General features: G+C 45.6%; 1 protein-coding gene and 1 long non-coding RNA gene across 2 annotated transcripts; both read left to right on the top strand.

Annotated features, from left to right (window-relative positions):
• Positions 1–49: 49 nt before the first annotated feature.
• EXOC8 (exocyst complex component 8) lies at positions 50–5,737 on the top strand. The gene is made up of 2 exons (XM_032682627.1): positions 50–1,592; positions 2,219–5,737. The coding sequence occupies exons 1-2, from the start codon at positions 66–68 to the stop codon at positions 2,825–2,827; spliced, it is 2,136 nt and encodes a 711-aa protein (XP_032538518.1). The 5' UTR covers positions 50–65; the 3' UTR covers positions 2,828–5,737.
• A 695-nt stretch (positions 5,738–6,432) lies between these two features.
• On the top strand, positions 6,433–12,333 carry LOC116784667. The gene is made up of 3 exons (XR_004356195.1): positions 6,433–6,450; positions 7,943–7,978; positions 12,225–12,333. It is a non-coding gene; the product is annotated as an uncharacterized LOC116784667 (long non-coding RNA).
• The last annotated feature ends 6,664 nt before the right edge of the window (positions 12,334–18,997 follow it).

Genomic DNA, 18,997 nt, shown 5'->3' on the forward strand with positions numbered 1-18,997 from the left:
CGGCGGCGGCAGCGGAGGCGGCGGCGGCGGGGAGGCGGGTGCCGGGCGGCGGGAGCGGCGGGACCATGGCGCTGTCGCTGGGCGAGGGCGGCGGCGGCGGGAGCCGGTTGCGGCGGCAGCTGGAGTCGGGCGGCTTCGCGGCGGGGGAGTACGTGAAGCAGCTGTCGCAGCAGTCGGACGGCGATCGGGACCTGCAGGAGCACCGGCAGCGCATCCAGGCGCTGAGCGAGGAGACCGCGCAGAGCCTGAAGCGCAACGTGTACCAGAACTACCGGCAGTTCATCGAGACGGCGCGGGAGATCAGCTACCTGGAGAGCGAGATGTACCAGCTCAGCCACATCCTCACCGAGCAGAAGGGCATCATGGAGGCCGTCACCCAGGCCCTGCTCCTCCAGGCCGACCGCGACGACCCCGCGCTGGGCGCCCGCCGCGCCGCCGCCGCCGACCCCTTCCTGCCGCTGTCGGCCAAGGATGCGGCGGCCAGCGAGGAGGGGCGGCAGCGCACCCTCACCACCCTCCTGGAGAAGGTGGAGGGCTGCCGCGACCTCCTGCCTGAGAGCCCTGGCAAGTACCTGGTGTACAACGGGGACCTGGTGGAGTACGACGCGGACCACATGGCGCAGATCCAGCGGGTCCATGCCTTCCTCATGAACGACTGCCTGCTCGTGGCCACCGCGCTGCCCAACCGGCGCGGTGCCTACCGCTACGACGCCCTGTACCCCCTCGACGGGCTGGCTGTGGTCAACGTCAAGGACAACCCGCCCATGAAGGACATGTTCAAGCTGCTCATGTTCCCTGAGAGCCGCATCTTTCAGGCTGAAAACGCCAAGATCAAGAAGGAGTGGCTGGAGGTGCTGGAGGAGACCAAGCGCAACCGGGCCCTCAGCGAGAAGCGGCGCCTGGAGCAGGAGGCCCTGCCCCGGCCTGCCCCAACACCCCCCGAATCCACCAACCCCTTCGATGAGGATGAGGAGGAAGAGGAGGAGGAAGAGCCCTCTGCTGAGGAGGAGGTTGTAGACCTCTCACTTGAGTGGATCCAGGAGCTGCCTGAGGACCTGGATGTCTGCATTGCACAGCGGGACTTCGAGGGGGCAGTGGACCTCTTGGATAAACTCAATGAGTACCTGGGGGACAAGCCTGTGAGCCAGCCCGTGAAGGAGCTGCGGGCCAAGGTCGACGAGCGGGTCCGGCAGCTCACAGACGTGCTGGTGTTCGAGCTGTCTCCAGACCGGTCGCTGCGAGGAGGGCCACGGGCCACCCGCCGAGCTGTGTCCCAGCTCATTCGCCTGGGACAGTCCACCAAGGCCTGTGAGCTCTTCTTGAAGAACCGGGCAGCCGCGGTGCAGACGGCCATCCGACAGCTGCGCATCGAGGGTGCCACGCTGCTCTACATCCACAAGCTCTGCCACGTCTTCTTCACCAGCCTTCTAGAGACGGCCAGAGAGTTTGAGACGGACTTCGCTGGCAACAACGGCTGCTACTCGGCCTTCGTTGTCTGGGCCCGCTCTTCCATGAGGATGTTTGTCGATGCCTTCAGTAAGCAAGTATTTGATAGCAAAGAGAGTTTGTCAACTGCAGCAGAGTGCGTCAAGGTAAGAGGTTCCAAGAGGGTGGTGGGACACGAAAGTCAAAACAAAGGCTGCAAAGCTTTAAATCATCTTTTCTAACCCGAGTTTAGCTATTGACTCTTAAGCAGGTCTCCAGAGATGTTTCCTGCGTTGAAAGGTTAATATTCATTTGAGGTTAGTTTGGTTTTTTTCAATTTAACAGAGGAAGGCGTTAAGATTAAAAATACACAGCAAGAAAAACCTTACCTTTATTGGAAATGCAAAATATGTTTATTCTTAATTTGCCTTTAACCAGTAGGAGATCCTAAAGTTTAGATGAGTTATATTTGAATTATAAGTACATCAAGACTTTCTCTTTGTTTTCCAAGGGTGTCCTGGACTACATTTCCATATTTTTTGGCAAGACTAACTTTTTCAGGTTATGGGTGTGTGAGCGGGTTATAATGCAATTGTGCAGAGTATTTTTGCAGTCAGGGTTTATCTTTCAGTTATTACTTTCTCATTAATAAGGAGATTCTTAAAGCACGGGAAACATGTGAAGTATGAATAACACTTCTCACTTTTCTGACAATGATAAATTTGATAAACTGGTAAGACATAAAAGGGGCCTGCACACTAATAACATCCTTTGCTTTTCGTTAATACCCAAGGTAGCTAAAGAGCACTGCAAGCAGCTTAGCGAGATTGGACTGGATCTCACCTTTATCATTCATGCCCTTCTGGTGAAGGATATCAAAGGTGCTTTACAGAGCTACAAGGATATCATCATTGAGGCCACCAAGCACCGCAACTCTGAGGAGATGTGGAGAAAGATGAACCTAATGACTCCAGAGGCACTGGGGAAGCTCAGGGAGGAGATGAGGAGCTGTGGGGTGGGCAATTTTGACCAATACACAGGTGATGACTGCTGGGTCAACCTTAGTTATACTGTAGTAGCTTTCACTAAGCAGACTATGGCCTTCTTGGAGGAAGCTTTAAAGCTTTACTTTCCAGAGCTGCATATGGTTCTTTTGGAGAGTCTCGTGGAAATCATCCTGGTGGCCGTCCAGCATGTTGATTACAGTTTACGGTGTGAACAGGACCCTGAGAAAAAGGCATTCATTAGGCAGAACGCCTCTTTCCTGTATGAAACTGTCCTTCCTGTTGTGGAAAAAAGATTTGAGGAAGGAGTTGGAAAGCCAGCCAAGCAGCTACAGGATCTGAGAAATGCTTCAAGATTGATGCGTGTAAATCCGGAAAGTACCACCTCTGTGGTGTGAAGTGGTCCTGTGGACAGGGTGTGGAAGCACTTACTGAAAATGTTGTACATTGAATATATGAACTCAATGGGGTTTTTTTTGAGTCCCTGAAAAATGCAGAACTGTTAACTGCTGCATTCCAGAAGCTGAAGATTTAGAATCGATGCCTGCAAGCATGCAATGCTTTACTTGGTGGATGGGGGCTGGGAAAGTGAGAAGGTCGAGGTCTCATGTCCTCGGATGGCATATCCTGTAAGAAGGGCTTTTGTAGTGTTTGTGATTTGGGAAATAACTGTAATACACAATTTTTGGCTAATTGTCTGTGAAAGTCTTAAATATATGTACAGCATATGACAGGAAAAGATCAATTCTCATCATGTCACTGTAGGAATTCTTTAAGGCAGAGTTCTGGTAGGAGGGGAAGTGCTGGAGCACTCCCAGTGCGTGGTATTCGGTGAGGCACGTCCACCATCCAGATGTGACTCAGCACTGCAGATAAATGACATGAGTTTGCACAGTGTGATTTGTGTGATAACAATGCAGACTTTTCCATTTTTGTAATATTCAGATTATCTTCATTTCAGAGGCAGATCTAAATTAAAAATGTTTTCAGTATAAGTTTTGGTGTTTGGGTGAAGGGGCTTCTTTTAATAAGCTGGCCTGTCAGCTTAAATTGCAGCTCTCTGAAAACAAACCTGCTGTCAGAACCATTTGTTCCCTTCAAGAGGAGCGAGAATAAACTGTTTCCCTTACTCTCTGTGTTCCTCTTCCATGTTTTCTCATAGATTTCATTGGGGTCATGTCCATTGAATGAAGCGTGCACTGTTTCTTGAGGTGCTGTCATAAATGCATTATGGGCCTTTATCTGCTAATAGAAACCAGAGTGAAGAGGCCTAAATGTTCCTGAGACTTGCAAGGCAGGGAGAGAGTCTGAAGGTACTGTTTTGTTTGGAAGAGACAGAATGCTAGTTTTGCTGTACAGAAGCAGCACCTGATAAAGAGACTGTGTTGAGGCTTTTGGTAAATGATGTGAACTCCAAAATACAGAGTCTCCTGCAAATGCTATCATTTCCTGTAGTACAGCAATAACCAGTGAGAACTGCCTTTTTTGCAGAAATCACAAGAATTTGATTGGGAACTCTGATGTTAATGGGGGAAGTTTATACAACTGCTTGTATGTTTGGATTGAATGGTGGTGGCTGTCTGGTGCAGTATATGTCTGTGAAAATAAAATAAGCCAAGTCTTGTGTCAAGGCTGGCTTTAGAAAGCTGTCAGCATCAACTTCTGAGCTGGGTAAACTTCTTCCCCTTTGGTACAAACTTTCTTATTTGTGAGAAAATCATGTTACAGCTAAATAACCTTGTACTAGTCCCTCAGTAAGTGTTCTTTACTGTAATAATTGAGTATCCTGTTCCTCTAGCACTTTTGAATTAAAGCTTTTGCAATTTATATTGTGTTAATGAATGCCTTGTGACTGCCCGAACAAACAACAGATGTCACTAGTAAAACATTCTGCATAACTGCTTATACTGGAGCTTCTTCATTTCTGCCTATTTTCACAGTGCTAGTTCAGTGCAGTTTTCACTTCAGTGGCTGATTTTTGTTCTCTTGCTCTTTGAATGCCTTTTGAACTGTCAGATTTTGCAAAGCATCCTACTGCCGCTGCTCACTTGCTTTTCAGTGTGTGGGCATTTTGCTAGCAAATCATGGAAGTCATACAAAATGTTTCCAAAGGGTAACTTAACTCATTGCTCCTAGCTGAAACTGATTGAAACCCACTGAAATAGCTCTAGTTTTGTTTTAAGGGACGGGGACAGTGAGAGTTAGAACTTACGTGAACATGTTATGTCCAAGAGAGAGCCCCATGGGTTATTTCACTAGTGAACTATTTTTGATACCATAACCTAGTGAAGTATAGCAAAGTGATACAATCCCTGTCATCTGTTGAAAGCGGGCCAAGATAGCAATCTGAGAAGTACTTTCAAGTGGATTATAAGTGAGAGCTCTCTGTGGTGATGGGTGTTTTGGAGGAGAGGGAGAGGGAATGGCTTTTTTTTTTTTTAAGAACACAGGTATATTTCATTATTTTCTTTGCAGCAGAAGAAAGCAGAATAAATACAGATGAGCCTTTGTCTCTGTGTGTGTGTGTGTGTGTGTGTGTGTGTGTAAGAGAAGGGTAAGATCTGGGACTCAAGACTGATTATGGCAATGCTTGAGGATTTTACATAACAAGCTGAATTATAGCTTCCTGATTCCCAGCATTGACATAAGATTGAATAGGAAAAGAGCCCTATTCATGCTTCTATTTCAAGCTGGTGCTTACTCTCATCAGAGGACAAAATGTAGAATGTAATTCTACCATGTGCTCTGTTATGCCTCTGTCACTGAGCCCTTCATCAATCTATTTATAGCACACAGAGCCTACTGATTTTGTCTTTGCTGTCATCCATGGAGCAGTGGGCTTACAATGATGTTGGTTTTGATGGATCAGGGAATCTGGCATTTCATTTGGGTCATCATATATTCTGTTCTTGTGCCTGTTGCAATTCAAACACACCTGTGGATTTGTATAAACTGCACTAGGTAGCATTGATATTTTGTAACTTGTGAATCTATTGAAGTCATAGTAAAAGAAAAACAATAATATGAAGAAATGGTGTGCAATTAAATGAAACATGCTTTGTTAGTTCAGTTAACAGAAAAAAATTATGATAACAGTTTTGTTGATTTGAGAAAGAACTAGGTTGTTGGGGATTTTTTTCTTTACACAACTGCATATAAAATCTGGTTTCCTTTAGCTGCTGTGAAAAAATTGTGATGTGTAAAATGAAGATTTTTTTTTTTAATTCAGATGAACTTATGTAAGGATTTAATGCAATAACTTTGCTGAACAATGAAGACCATGTATTAAAACTTCTAGCCATATGACAGTAGTGGTGTGTTTCTGGTTTTTATTGCATCACCATCAGAAAGAGGACAGTTCACAGTTGGAGTCCACTTAATAAATTTCCAGTGAAGTCAAAGAGCTTCAGATCAGTCCTTTGTGAGGGAGATGTAAGCGGCAGCCAAGTGATGAAAGCCAGGTGATGTCACTTCAGTTACATTCTTACGAAGTCACTTGAGTGAAGTTGGAAGAAAATGTTTTCTTGACATTATATCTGATTCGGATTGAGTACAGGCTGTACTTTAGTCTAATGGGACTTCCGGTGTGTGAGGTATTATCAACACCAAGGCAGCGTAACCCTTTAGGGTTTGTTACCTTCCAGACATTATTTTGTGGCTGGAGTCAATCCATACTTAACTTGAATGCTGAATGTGCAGCAGTACAACCCATCTTCTCACTAGATGGAGCTTTGTGCACTGAAACCTCAGCAAGCTGTGGACAGGCACGGGCAGTAAAGCTGTGCTGCCTTGCAGCGTGGCTTGGCATGTTTTGGTTGCATGCTGGGGGATGAAGATGCTGCAGTGAATGGTTCAAATGCTAGGCTCAGCTCTTTTTCCTTCCTTGGTAGTGCTTTACTTCTGCATTTTCTAATTCTTGTGCTGTTCATTTTTTAATTCTTCATGTTTTCTTTTCCTGCTGTGTTTCTTTACCATTGGCAGGCATTCTGCAGAGTATTTTGCCTTTCTACTTTTCCTAAAGGTATGTACCAACATGTGACTTTTCTTCTGCGTGAGAAACACTCTGCTAGACCTCAAGCCCCTGCAGAGATGTGAAAAGTCGCTTGTCCCACCTTCACTTGTAAGATGTTCAGCTTAATGACTTCTCAAACTCAAGCCTGTGTGTCCTCTTGTTGTTTTACTTCAATATTGGATTGAAATTCCTATGAGACTTCATGCTCACAGTGCAGCTTTGCATTCCAGCACAGTAACGTGGAAGGTCCCCACCACCAGTCTTCATAACTTACACATTCGTTATATTCCCTCTGCTGTACAACTCGTACAATTTAATTGGGTTACCTTTTACTTAAAAACGTTAATAGTTCTGCAGACTCTTCAGTGTATTTTCTCTGAAGAAAATCAAATCCAGGATGGGGCTTATCTGTTAAGCAGCTTTGTGAGCACAGGCTGTAGCCATATCTTTTTCCTCACACGTTGAAGGATTGTGATATGCATTCACTCCCTACAAATTCTGAAAAGTAGTGGAGAAACATTGCAAATTGTGGGGAAAATAGATTTACACTCTTTATCATTTCAAAGGAATGGATGACTGGAGTAATTGGTCAGAATTTGATTGAGCCACCTTGGACACAGAGTTTTTACCTCTTGTGTATTTGGGAAACTTTGCTAATAAAGCTTTAGTGGCCTCAACGTGCCCTGTAATACAGTTCTCAACTTCAGGGTTACAAGCTGAACTAGATTCTCTGCTACAGATGTGCTCTGTTTGACACATCAGAGAGAAAGTACTAGCAAGAGGCCTGGTCTGTGCTGACCTGGGAGCAGTATTACCCTTCCCAATGGTTTATGTGACTGATCAGGGCAGTTTTAAGGCAATTTCAGATCACCCTTCTGTGGCCCTGTGGTATTTATTCTCTCTCCCTCCCCATGCAGTAGCTGGATTCCTTTTGATGGCCTGAGCATCCCAGTTCCCACATAAGCAGAAGATAATATGAGAGGTTGGACAGAACCTGCTCCCCAAGTTACTGGAAGTGAGCTGTGATGGGCAGGGTGACCAGCGGGGGCCCACAGGAACTCTGTGTTGGTGAGCATCACCTCGGCACAGGGAAAACAGGCACCTGCTGTACAGGCAAGCAGAGAGGATTGCATTCAATTTGTTCTCATAGACCAGTACAAGAGCTAAAAGCAAGTATGAAAGCTGAGAAATTAATCTCCTCACGTTATGGCAGGAGCTGGGCTCTGAGGCATTGGCTTAGATTGCCCAAAATATAATTTGGCCCTGCAGCTGTTGGAAATCTTGTTCAGATGTGCTGATATGTTGACATGTGATTATTGAATGTATTGCACTAGGAAGGTGAACCAGGGAGAAGAGCAGGTAATGCTAACTTCACTGCTGCTTGGGAAATCCTTGGAGATGCTTGGATTAATGATGATGTTAAGTTATTAAAGAAAAAAAAAAAAGCATACAGCTCATCAGCTAATTGCACCAACACACAGTTCTTTCTCTGTCCTTCCAGAAAGCTGATCAAGATAAAATTAAAATGCTCATGAAGGTGAGAGAGTTAGTCAAATTCTTTGTGATATGAGGCATGTGAATCTAAACACCTGCAGACTTGAGCAAAATTAAGATCTGAGTTCAAATGCCCCCCCAACCTGCCTATGGAGTGATGGAAAACTTTGCCTCAAACTTTTCCACACTTCTGGTCTTTGAGTTCCCTGAGTTTTCAGTCATTCTTACTGCTCCTAAAAATCACAATTCATAGACTACAGTCTGTGCCACGCTGATTCATTCAGACTAATGTGTTTTGCTTTGTTTTGTTTTAATTATAGCTTTATAGCACTGTTGCAGTCTGGGGATTCCTATTATGTTCATTTTCAGTTCTTCAGACCCAGTATTCACAATAGGAAGGGGCCTAGCTCCCAGCCCCAGCTCCTGCAGGATGGGGTTGTCAGGAGAGTACTTAAAGCTCTGCAGAGAATCCTTCCTTCCTCAGGACTCAGTGAATTTTTGTCTCAAAATGCAGGTCTCTGATAAGCAGCTCCCATTCTGCTTTTTTTCCGCCTCACTAACAATTGGCAAGATTGTTTGTTTTCCCACTCCACAATATAACTTCTACAGCAGAGGTGCCAGATTGGCTTTGTGGAGGAAGGAGGCCAAACTGCATGTTGGTTCGTCTGTGTATGACTTAACATAATTCAGGCTATAAACCTCCCTGCTTGCTCTCACTGATGACAATGTCACTTGGGAGGAGGGGGACTGGGAGGGTTGCAAGAAAAGATCTTTGTGCCTCTGACCTAAGCACACACTGGAGAGCATGGTATGTCCCCCTGAATTTGAGAGTCCCTATAGTCAGAGGTAATCAGATGCTAAAGTGCTTTTCATAAGTGGAGCATCAGTAAATTTCTTTCAAATTTAGCAAAACCAACTGGCAAAGCAGTGATGGAAGGGCAACACTAGAGCAATGGTAGTGCATGAGCAAAAAAGTGTGTGTTTCTGGGACACCTCAACTCTAGTGTGACAAATTGTTGTCCCAAACAAAGCCTGCCTCTTCTTCAGTGGGAGCAGTAGGCTCCATAAGTCACTACTGCTGCAACTTTCCAGGAGGCAACAACAATAGAGTTGGACATGCTAAAATGAAGTTGCTTCATCTGACTGGCTGTAATATGTGACACCGTGTTAGGGTGGAGGAAATGCCCTTGGGAAAACAACAATACTTAGTGAAAGGTGCACAGCGAGGCCGGATCAGCTGCTGTTCTGAGATGTGGCACCAGTGCTGCCTCTTATAGTCCTGGGCTCCTGCCACACACTATCCTCCCTCACTACCCAACCCCAGAACTTCCCACAGTGAGCATTTGCTTCCTGCTGTCCACTGGCCTGAAATAGGTCTCCTCCCTCCCAGTGGGATTAAACCCCATCTTGTTTTCTTGGTGACAAGTGATGTGTGTAGTGAGCAGAAGGCCCCTGTGCCACCACCACCCGCCATCTTCACACCAGATAGCCCCTCTCCTGGTGTGCCTGTAATCAGTCACGACTTTTTGTTGTCCCTTGAAGTTTATTACCATTTAAATAGCCTTTCAGCCTGAGACTTCCTGGGGTTTCTGCCTCTGCTGCCTCCTGCTCTGTAAAATTAATGCCAGTAAGATTGTGCCCTCACAGGAAAACGGTAAGTTTCAGAAACTTTTAAACCCACACAAGTCCTTTTGTGGCCCTTTAGCTTTGAGTGGAGCACTTTCTATGTACTCGACTTGGGGATGCTTAGACAGGAAAGTGTTTACTTCCAACCAAAAATTAGAGCACTGAATCCTGCTGTCTGGGGCAATGTTTTTGACTACCGTGGGCAAATTCCATATTTAACTCAGTATGTGTTTTTAGGCCTTAAAGATTTAAGGGCCAGACTGCAAATGCCTTTAATCAGGAAGCAATTAATTGCACAAATTTCCTCCTTGCAGCCAGTGTAACACTCAACCAGGTAATACTCCTTTGAGGCGATGGCTCATGCCTGTTCACTACTTTTATTATTGTATATCTCTGCTAATTAGTTCCTGTTGGATGGTAGGCCAGGTTGCTACAGGGGGTTCAGATAAAAGGTACAATAAGTTAAGGCAATCTAAAGATAGCTTTAATAAGAAAATCAATCAGGTTTGCTTTCCTGTTAAGCTTGGGTTTTTTTTAATTACTATTATTTTCCCTAAAGAAAACTCACAAGCAGAATTGATGCTTTTAATGGAAATTGGGACCAGGTTCACAAGGGTTATTACAGGTACCTTGCTGTGGAGGACACTCGACTGGAGCTTTTTCCAGAGCACCACAATGCTCACCCAAGACCAATCCCAAGTAGGAAACACCTAGTTCGTCTCTTTTGCACCCACCTTCATGCCCAGGATCACAGTCCTGCTTCTCTCTCAAAAATGGTGCTCATCTTCACTTGGAGAGAAGAGTATGGGGAGCTGGGGGGATGTTTAGAGCTCACTGACAGTCCCTGGGGCAGTGCATACATGATGTTTCACAGAACAGGAGGGTAAGGCTTCAGCTGCCCCTCTGCCCCATGTTCAGGTTAGGGCCGTTGCTCCACCTGCTATTGCTAACACAAACCCTGTTCACTCCTTCAAACACAAGCCTCACATCCTTCCTGTCCAACATGATGGTGAGAAAGAACAAACTCCCTCATTATGCTGTTATTATAATTTACTAGCAGAAACCTTCCTCTCTGCACACACAACTCTTCATGTTTGACTGTTATAATTGTATTTTCAGAGTTATAAATAACACATTAGCCTGGTTTATGTGTTCATGCAAATCAGGCTATAAACTGGCAGATGAATGAAATTAACTGTCTCCAGAATTCACATTCCTGTCACTTATTCAATTATTTGATCAACATAATTGCTCAGAGCAAGAGCTAATTGGAAAATGACATGCATTTACCCTCTCTATTGAGGAGGAGAGGATTATCGGGTATTTTACTGCAGGCATTTTCATTACTTCCAATATTCTGGAAGAAACAGGGCTTTAAAAAGAGCCAGGCCCAAACACACAAAGCTTGTTTGCTAGCCAGATGCTTTCCCATCCTTAAAATAGCTCCAGTATTTTGTGGTGCAAGGGTTTGAACACGTCTGTACTGCAGCACATACAAGTACCTTGGTACACATATATAGGAGCTGCAAGCCAAGCTTGCCTCCAGGATTCTGCAGCACTAAATGTGTTCTTGCTCTGTATATCTGTATTCATGCTATATGTGTTCGGTTCTTTCTATGAGTGGCTCCCATCCCGAGGTGCTGATGCAGAAAATATTGTCTGGCCAAGGCAGAAGAGCTTCTCAGGAGTAGGAAAGGCAGAAAGTGATTTTTTTTTTGGTGCTCCTGTTGTAGAAAAGACTGTAATTCCCCACCTTGCCAGCTCAAACCCTGCATTAAGGCCACAGTTTGAAACACTGATACCTTTGGAATGATTTTTTTTGTTCCTTGCCTTGCTCAGATGTTCTGGTTAACATTGTGAGTCTGCACACACACACACACACCTCCTCCCTGACACATCTGTGCAATTTTTTATTAAATTAAAGTCTAAGAAGTGGATGCCAGAGCAGAGGAGTGGAGATGGAAAGAATCAGGAGGTAGGAGACTCAGATCCTAAACTGGTTCTTCTTTCCATTATTAGCTCTAGCATTGATTGGGGTTGGAATATTTAATTTGTTTAAATAAGAGACAAGCAAGCAATTCTCCAGGCTGCATGGAAGGGGAGGAAGATCATCTATCAACACCAACAGTTTGCAACCTACTGTCTGCAGGCCCTAAGGGTTATCTGCAGGGAAAGGGAACTAAGGAAATCAACCCTGTTGTCAGTTGCCTTAAGTTTGTGACAGATGGACTGCACCTGTGTTGGAAAATACTGGGGTCTGCAAATTAAAACTGGGTAGAACCCAGTGTGTTTTCCTCCTGCTGTTTGTGAGCAGTTCAAGTAGCAAGTTTTGCTTGCTTCAAAAAAACCCTCCATGTGAGAGCTGAGAAACATGCTGTGCCAGGTCTCACCCCCTGAGGTCTAGCTGTGCTGCCAGCACTGCACAAGTGGTACAGGAAAACTCCAGAAGCGAGTGCAGCACAGCCTATTTGTACTTATACCAGGACATGCCTGATAGTGGAGGTGTTTTAGAGTAAGAAGCAAAAGTAGCCACTAAGGAAATGAAAAATATCCTCACTATGGGTAGCTCAGGAGCTTGCAGTGTATATGTCCCAGCTGTCCCTGGGGGAAGGAGAGTTAGGTCCATTATGTACCTGTAAGCACAATTTTGTCATACTGCTTAGTGGGGATGCTGTACAGTTTGGACCTGAGGGGTGCTGAGGACACTGGGTGCCATGCCTGCTCACAGCTCTGCGCTGCAGACGGCTACAGCAAGCTGCAAACAAGGATGATGCCAAGATACAGTGTCCTGTGAGTGACTTCAGCCAGTGGACAACTAGCCTCAGAGTGTGAAGCTGTGATCTCTAAGCTGTGGCTAATGGTATAAATCAGTAACCTGATGGCACCACAGGACACCGCACATGGGGCATACAGGCTCCTGTTGCCAGCTCTAGGCACAAAGGAAGGAAAACCCCCCTAAAAAAAAATAAAACAAAAAAGCAAAGCAACCCAAAAAATATTGTGAATATCCTTGTGAATTCAGGCAGCTGTTAACGGCCAAATAGGGGATGGACAGGCGTGCAGGGAAGTGGCCGCTATAGGGCGCCGCGCTGGAACTACCAGCAGGGGGCGACCGCAGCTGCTGCAACCCGGATCCCAGCCCCGCATCCTGGAGTCGCCGCCGCCCCGCATCCCAGCCCCGCAACCCGGGATCGCCGCCGCCTCACGCCCAGCCCAGCCCAGCAGCCCCTCATCCCCATCTCCCCCGCACCTTTCACAGACTGGCATCCAGCCTCACGCGCCGCTCCGCAGTCCTGCCACCCCTCCACTCAGCACCCCTCCGGCCTTGGATCCAGCCCGCACACAGCCCTCCAGCCCAACATTTCCCTTTGCCCACCACCCAGCAGCCTCATATCTCCCCAGGTCGGTGTCCCAGCAGTCCCACAACCAAGCACACCAGAAGACCTGCATCCAAATGTCCAGTTCTGTAGCCCGGCAGACACACAGCCTAGCACCCAGCCCCAAATACCTGCATTTCAGCATCCCCACATCCCAGCGTCGTGCAGCCCTACATCCTGGGAGTCCAGCAATCCCTACCACCCATCCCCACAGCCCATCATCCAGTGCCACATCCAAGTTGCACAGCAGCCCCAAAGCTTCACAGCTCTGCAGCTCAGCCTCCTGGCAGCCCCACAGCCAGCAGCTCAGACCAAGCAGCTCAGCAACCCAGGGCACACAGCAAATGCAGCTGGCACAGTGCTGCTGCTTTGAGTCTAGGCTATTTTGTGGTTTCTGCCCTAAGGGGCAATGACAGCTGTGACTGTGGAGGTGGTTGTAGTTATACTGGGGCTTTTTTTTCCTGAGGCCCTGCTACGGACTGTATTGGCAGAGGTGCTGTTTCATTCCTGGGAGCTGAGAAAACCTCTCTAGTGTTAGCTTGCCACACCCTGAGGAGGGAGATTTACAGGTGTGCAGGATGCAGCCAGCGTCACTGGTGCTCTCCTGATCCCACTGCTCTGCAGGGCTGGAGGTAGGAACGCTACATGAGGAAAGGCAAACAGCAGCTGCATCTGCAATTTCTTGGCTCCAATGCTACAGCTGGTACTTCACTGTGAGCTTTGCCTCCATCAGGAACAGTCCCTCCCTATGCACAGAAACAGATTTTTCTGCAGGATTGTAGCATTAGAAATGAATGCTGGAGAACCTGGTGCTTTTGTTACACTGGGACATTTATCCTGCCAACTGTGAATCAACAGGATTGCATTTCTGCAACTGGAAAATTCAATAAACATACGCAGAAAAATTATTGTCCCCCAGTTTTTGTCTATTCCTCTCCACTTTGTTGTCCTGCTGAGCCTCATGCTAGAAACTCCTTACAGGAGGGTGGCAGCATGTTCAATCTGATGGAGCACTCCTCACCTGGCTGACTTACAGCAGAGCCTTGCTATTATATCTGAAACCATAACACAGGTGTGCTGCTCCTCTGTAAACATATTCCAAAGGCACATGTAGCCTATCTTAGCTGGAATTTCATCCTATTTTTTATTCAAGCACAAAATATCTGGTTATTATTTTCAGCCGAGAGAAGTTGCTTGAAATGGAAAAAGTCCCTCAAGTCAGAAAATGGGATCAAAAATGAAGCCATAGAAAACATTTGCAGGCAAACAATAAAAATGCAGTTTGAGTTAATGGAAATATTTAATTTCAGAGCTTTCAAGATTTTTTTTAATTAACCCTTAAAAGTAAAATTATTTACATTATTGAAGACATTTGAATAAAGAAAATATTTTTTTAAATGTCGATAATGAAAAAAAGTGATGCTTTGATATTCATAACTGTGGGGAATCTTGGCTGGGCCGGGACCCCTGGTATGGAACAAAAAACTGGCTGAGAATGGAGGCCCTGGTCCTTACACGAAAGCAGCATCTGTCGCAAAGCCAGTTCGTCTAATTTTTCTCTTTTTTAAGCAGGATAGACTTCCATATAGATGCAACACATAACTTTTTCCTTATTACTTTTATTTGAGAAATGTACTGGGCATGTTTTCTTTTGTAACTATCACAAGAAAAACAATAGCTTTGAGGGATCAGTATTTTTGAATTAGAAAACATTTTGCTGAAAACTCCTATCTGGAAAAAAGCTGGTAATAGTTAGTGTAAAAAGTCTAACAGGAACCTTTTAGTTCCAGATGTGTTGTTCTGCTTCCCCTGGTATGACAGAGGTACTTAAAATTAAAGTTCAAAGATGCCGCGCCGGTGGAACTAACTACATATTTCCTGACATTTGTGCCTGTCAGCACAAGAGTGGTTAGACTGCTATTTATAAATTCGAACTTAATTCATTCTCATACCAAAGGGAGCAGTCAAAACCCCAGAGAGAAATCAGGGCCAGTGCACTAGAGGTTTTTTCCTAACTTATTTCTGGCTATGTTGTGTTCGGAAGAAAGATACACATAGCAAACACAGTCCAGTCCCAGCCCTCCTCTGCTGAGTCAGAGTCAGCTTCTTAGGTCTTACAGATCTCAAGTCATAAAGGCAGGATGGTCTTGTGGCTTAGGATATGGACTCTGAGTCAGAATAGTTTATTCATGAAAGAAAAATACTCCTTTCGTTTATTAGCACATTATTCTCTAACTGGCCTAAGCAAATTGCCACTAGAAAGTTTCAGCTGTAGGCATTTAAAGACGAATAGGGTAAAAAAACAGAAGCCCAATCAACATTTGATCATTTCTGCAGCAACATTGCATTTATCCATAACTAGCTGTCCTGGTAGGAAAAGGACAAGCACCAGGGTAAATACCAGAAATATTCAGATTTGTGTTTCAGTCTAGCTAAAGTCCTGTTGATTAAGCTGGGAATGTTGATTAAAGACCTCAAGCTGTGACCCCCAGCAATTCAGTCAGGTTACTCCTGCTGCTCAGCAAGGCTTGAGTTAAATTAGAAAGCAGGATAGAGCGTCAGTGAGTTTATCAGCTCTGAGCAGTGTGTTTCTATGCAGATAACCTGCAAGTACCTCTCTGCTCAGCCCTGGAGTCTTATGGGGGATTCAATAGCTTGTCTGTCTGTTGGTGGGAGATATTAGAGTCCTTCAAGAAAAAAACCCTAAAAACTAATCCTGCTTTTCACCAATCATCTGGAAATCAGTCATTCAGTCCGTATAGTTAATGATCAGTTGGTGGGTTAATAGCCAAACTTGAAGTCAAGGGTTATTAAAGCTTAAAAAAAAATTAACCACTCAGTGGCTGTCATCAAAGAAAATATTCAGTTATTTTTTGATGGTTACTTCTCCCTCTAGGCTGCCATGGAGACTGACAAGGGATATTTTAACTTGTCAAGGCAATAGCACCATAGCAACAAAACCCTGAGAAGCCCATCAGTTTGGTGTACAGGACCTGTTTTGCATATTGGGCCTTTGATCTTTAAGAGTATTTAGCACTGCCATTTTTTTATGAGTGTAGTGAAGAGGTGAAATAGGTGCCTTGTTTAAGTAGGACAATTCATTATTGTCACTCAGCTTTTGAAGGACAAGCCATGCAGAAGAGCTCAAGTCAGGGGAGAGAGGCCTTGAACGCAAGAACATTTACGCTTCGGTTAACAGGGAAGCAAGCTGCATGAGGGTTTGCAGAATCCAGTTCTGCATCAGAAAAAAAATGATGTTTTTATTTCTGCACCTTCAATTTGTGTTTCCTCAGTTTACTGACAAAAGAAATTTTAATTATTTGAACTACAGAAGGTAAAGGTAAAGATAGGGCTTTTCCTTTCTGCTTCGTACTACAGCAACAAGATTGTTGGGCAAACTTTGACTGTATAACCTGTGGTGCCACTAGCTGCTGTGGAGAGTAGAAGGAATTCAGACCAATTTTGAGGGTGTCAGCTGAGTCCATCACTCCAGCAGGGAAGGAAAGAGGAATCGCTGCAAACAAAGCGGAGACTTTCCAGTGAGACCAGAGATGGTGTGATATAGGTAAATGATATAACATAGCTAAGAACAACTGCTTCCAAACACAAAACTGTAAGAGGTAAGAGTCATTTCTTGTTTCTGTGATCTTTCTCTGATAGAAAGCAATCTATTATCCAGGACAGACAGCACTTAACAGCATCTAGCTGTATATCTGACAGGTCTTGACGATGTCTTTTCGCAGGCTTTTAAGCAGCAGCCGGCAGCATAAAATGGGCCGGGCTTTGCTCAGAACCCAACACCCGTTTGTGCCTCACCCACAGAGATGAACAGTCCTTTGGGGCAGTGCCTGGTACTGGGCAGCCAGTCACACTCACACAGAAAAGGGACCCAAAACAGTTCCCATGAGGTTATCCCATCCTATGGTTTTCAGGCTGCACTTCAGGGACACACCAATGATTCATAGGACAAGAGGAGGTGGTCAGTGAAGTGAATGGAGAAAAAGTGAATGGAACAGGTGCATCTACTTCCACACATATAAACAAATACTACAGTAAGAGAGCAAGAACACTGAAATGTATCCTAGCCTTTGTCTAGTTTCCTTTCTGTTGTCAGTGAAAATCACCATGGAGCCATAGCACTTGACAGTGTTTGGATTGTTTTCCAAAAGTATGGTTGGAAGAGCACTGTCAGGAAACACCACTGCACCCCAGCTGCCTAGAAAAAAAATCAGCTCTCCCTAACCATTCCTGACAGCCCTCGGTGTCTTACCGTTCTGGAGATGCTTCAGTCCCTGGAGGCAACTGCAATATGCAATTGTCCACAACATTAGAAAGTTTGTCTTGCCATCTGTATTGAGCTTCCTGTGCTGCAGCTTGAGCTCGTTATGTCTTTCTTTATTTACCTCTACATGCTGTGGAGAACAGATTATTCCCTTTCTCTTTGATGTGGCAAAACCAAACAGCGTTCAGCTCCTTGTTGTTCATACAGCCCTCTCGTGGGGATGGCCTATCCTTCCCCCGCCTTGCTGCCTGCCAGCGAGCCAGGGATGACCAATGTACCCCAGAGCAGCCCAGGAGCAGCACTCTCCTCAGCTTTCCTTTTCTGTTGCCTTGGTTTTATTTAGTGCTGTCTTCCCAACCTTAATCACTTGCTGGATGTGCCTCTAGTTCTGAGTCCTTTTCCAGCATTGATTCCTACCCCTTAGCCGTGTTTCCTTAGGAGCAGCCAAAGCACATTCCTGTATCCTCTGCACCTGCTTTGCTCCTTTGCTGCCCTTCAGGAGGGCTTCCCTTCCTTCACAAAAGACAGCTCTCAGACCTGTGGGGACTGCACCACACACACACATACACACATGCAACCAGCTCTGCATTAACCAAGACTCAAGATAACCCAAAACATGAGAACAACAACAACAAAAAAGAGCCCTGTGTATAGTCAGTACCTGGAGCTAAACAGAGATATCCTACCCCTCATATTTTTTTTGTTAATTGTTGCTCTGGACATTTTTGTTTTATCAGATGGAGAAGGACACTCGAGACCTAACTAATTTGTCTCTTGTCAATGGCTCTTTGTTTTCTTTTCGTTTTTTTCCCCCTTATTTTTTTCCCTGGCCCTATAATCATTTCTTTGTTCCCTTCAGTAAGCTGGCCACTCAGAGCATTACATCCCTGTCTTAAACCTGGCTGTATTATGTTCATAGCAGCAACAGCAGCACCTGCTGGGATAGCAGTGATGCACGGCCACCAAGGCTCCCTCTGCTAGGCACTGCACAAAAAAAAATCTCACTGTCTGAATCAACCAAACTCAGCTCCACAGTGACCAGGTCAAAAGAGATGGAACTCCAGAGGAGAAAGCACCTTTTTATTTTGAAACCAGTAAAACACTTTGGACTTTTCTCTCACAGGCACTTTATTGCCCTTGCTAATGGCAAGCTCTCTGTCTGTGCGAGTGTAAGCTAGCAGCAAGGTACTAATAAATTAATAAAGTAGAGGCAAGGCACAGGCCCAGGCAGTTGCCCATGCAATTAAATGGTTGGCATTGCCCTTGCATGACTTTGCTGCCAATGCCCAGGCATATTTCAGGAGCTAGTCTGGTTCTCAGCAGGTGGTTTGGGCACAGCTCTCCTGCTCTGGGGGGACAGGACCACATCCCTTTGGGGATGGCTGGGCATGCCAATGGGTCTTGGGGGTGGAAAACATTCCTTGGCCTCTCTTATTAATTTGTGTGTCCGTAGACTTGGTGTCTCAGCACTGCACGGCTTATAATGGATTTACTCATCCCAGCATCCCTGTGAGGCAGGGAAGTGCTGATAAGTCCCTGGGTCTGAGAGGAAAAACAAACTCATGGAAATGCTGAAAGGGCTACATGGCTCCAGAGAAGTCTTCAAGTCCCACAGCCCTCTTGTTTCTCAACCTCCTTCCCCAGCCCCAAGGCTTGAAGCCCCTCAGGCAGGTGAGGATGAGCCAGCCAAAAAGATGTGCCCCCAATCTGGTGGGGATGCTGAGCTGCCCAGGACCACATGGAGCGAGACAGGGGCCACCTCCTTTGAGCTCTGCAG

Source organism: Chiroxiphia lanceolata, chromosome 3 (assembly GCF_009829145.1).
Source record: "Chiroxiphia lanceolata isolate bChiLan1 chromosome 3, bChiLan1.pri, whole genome shotgun sequence".
Taxonomy (NCBI): Eukaryota; Metazoa; Chordata; class Aves; order Passeriformes; family Pipridae; genus Chiroxiphia; species Chiroxiphia lanceolata.

Bases quoted from the DNA above. Each gene is read 5' to 3' on its own strand.
- EXOC8 (XM_032682627.1), top strand. From the start codon at position 66: ATGGCGCTGTCGCTGGGCGAGGGCGGCGGCGGCGGGAGCCGGTTGCGG. The intron at 1,593-2,218 runs GTAAGAGGTTCC...TTAATACCCAAG, and splicing joins CTGCAGCAGAGTGCGTCAAG to GTAGCTAAAGAGCACTGCAA.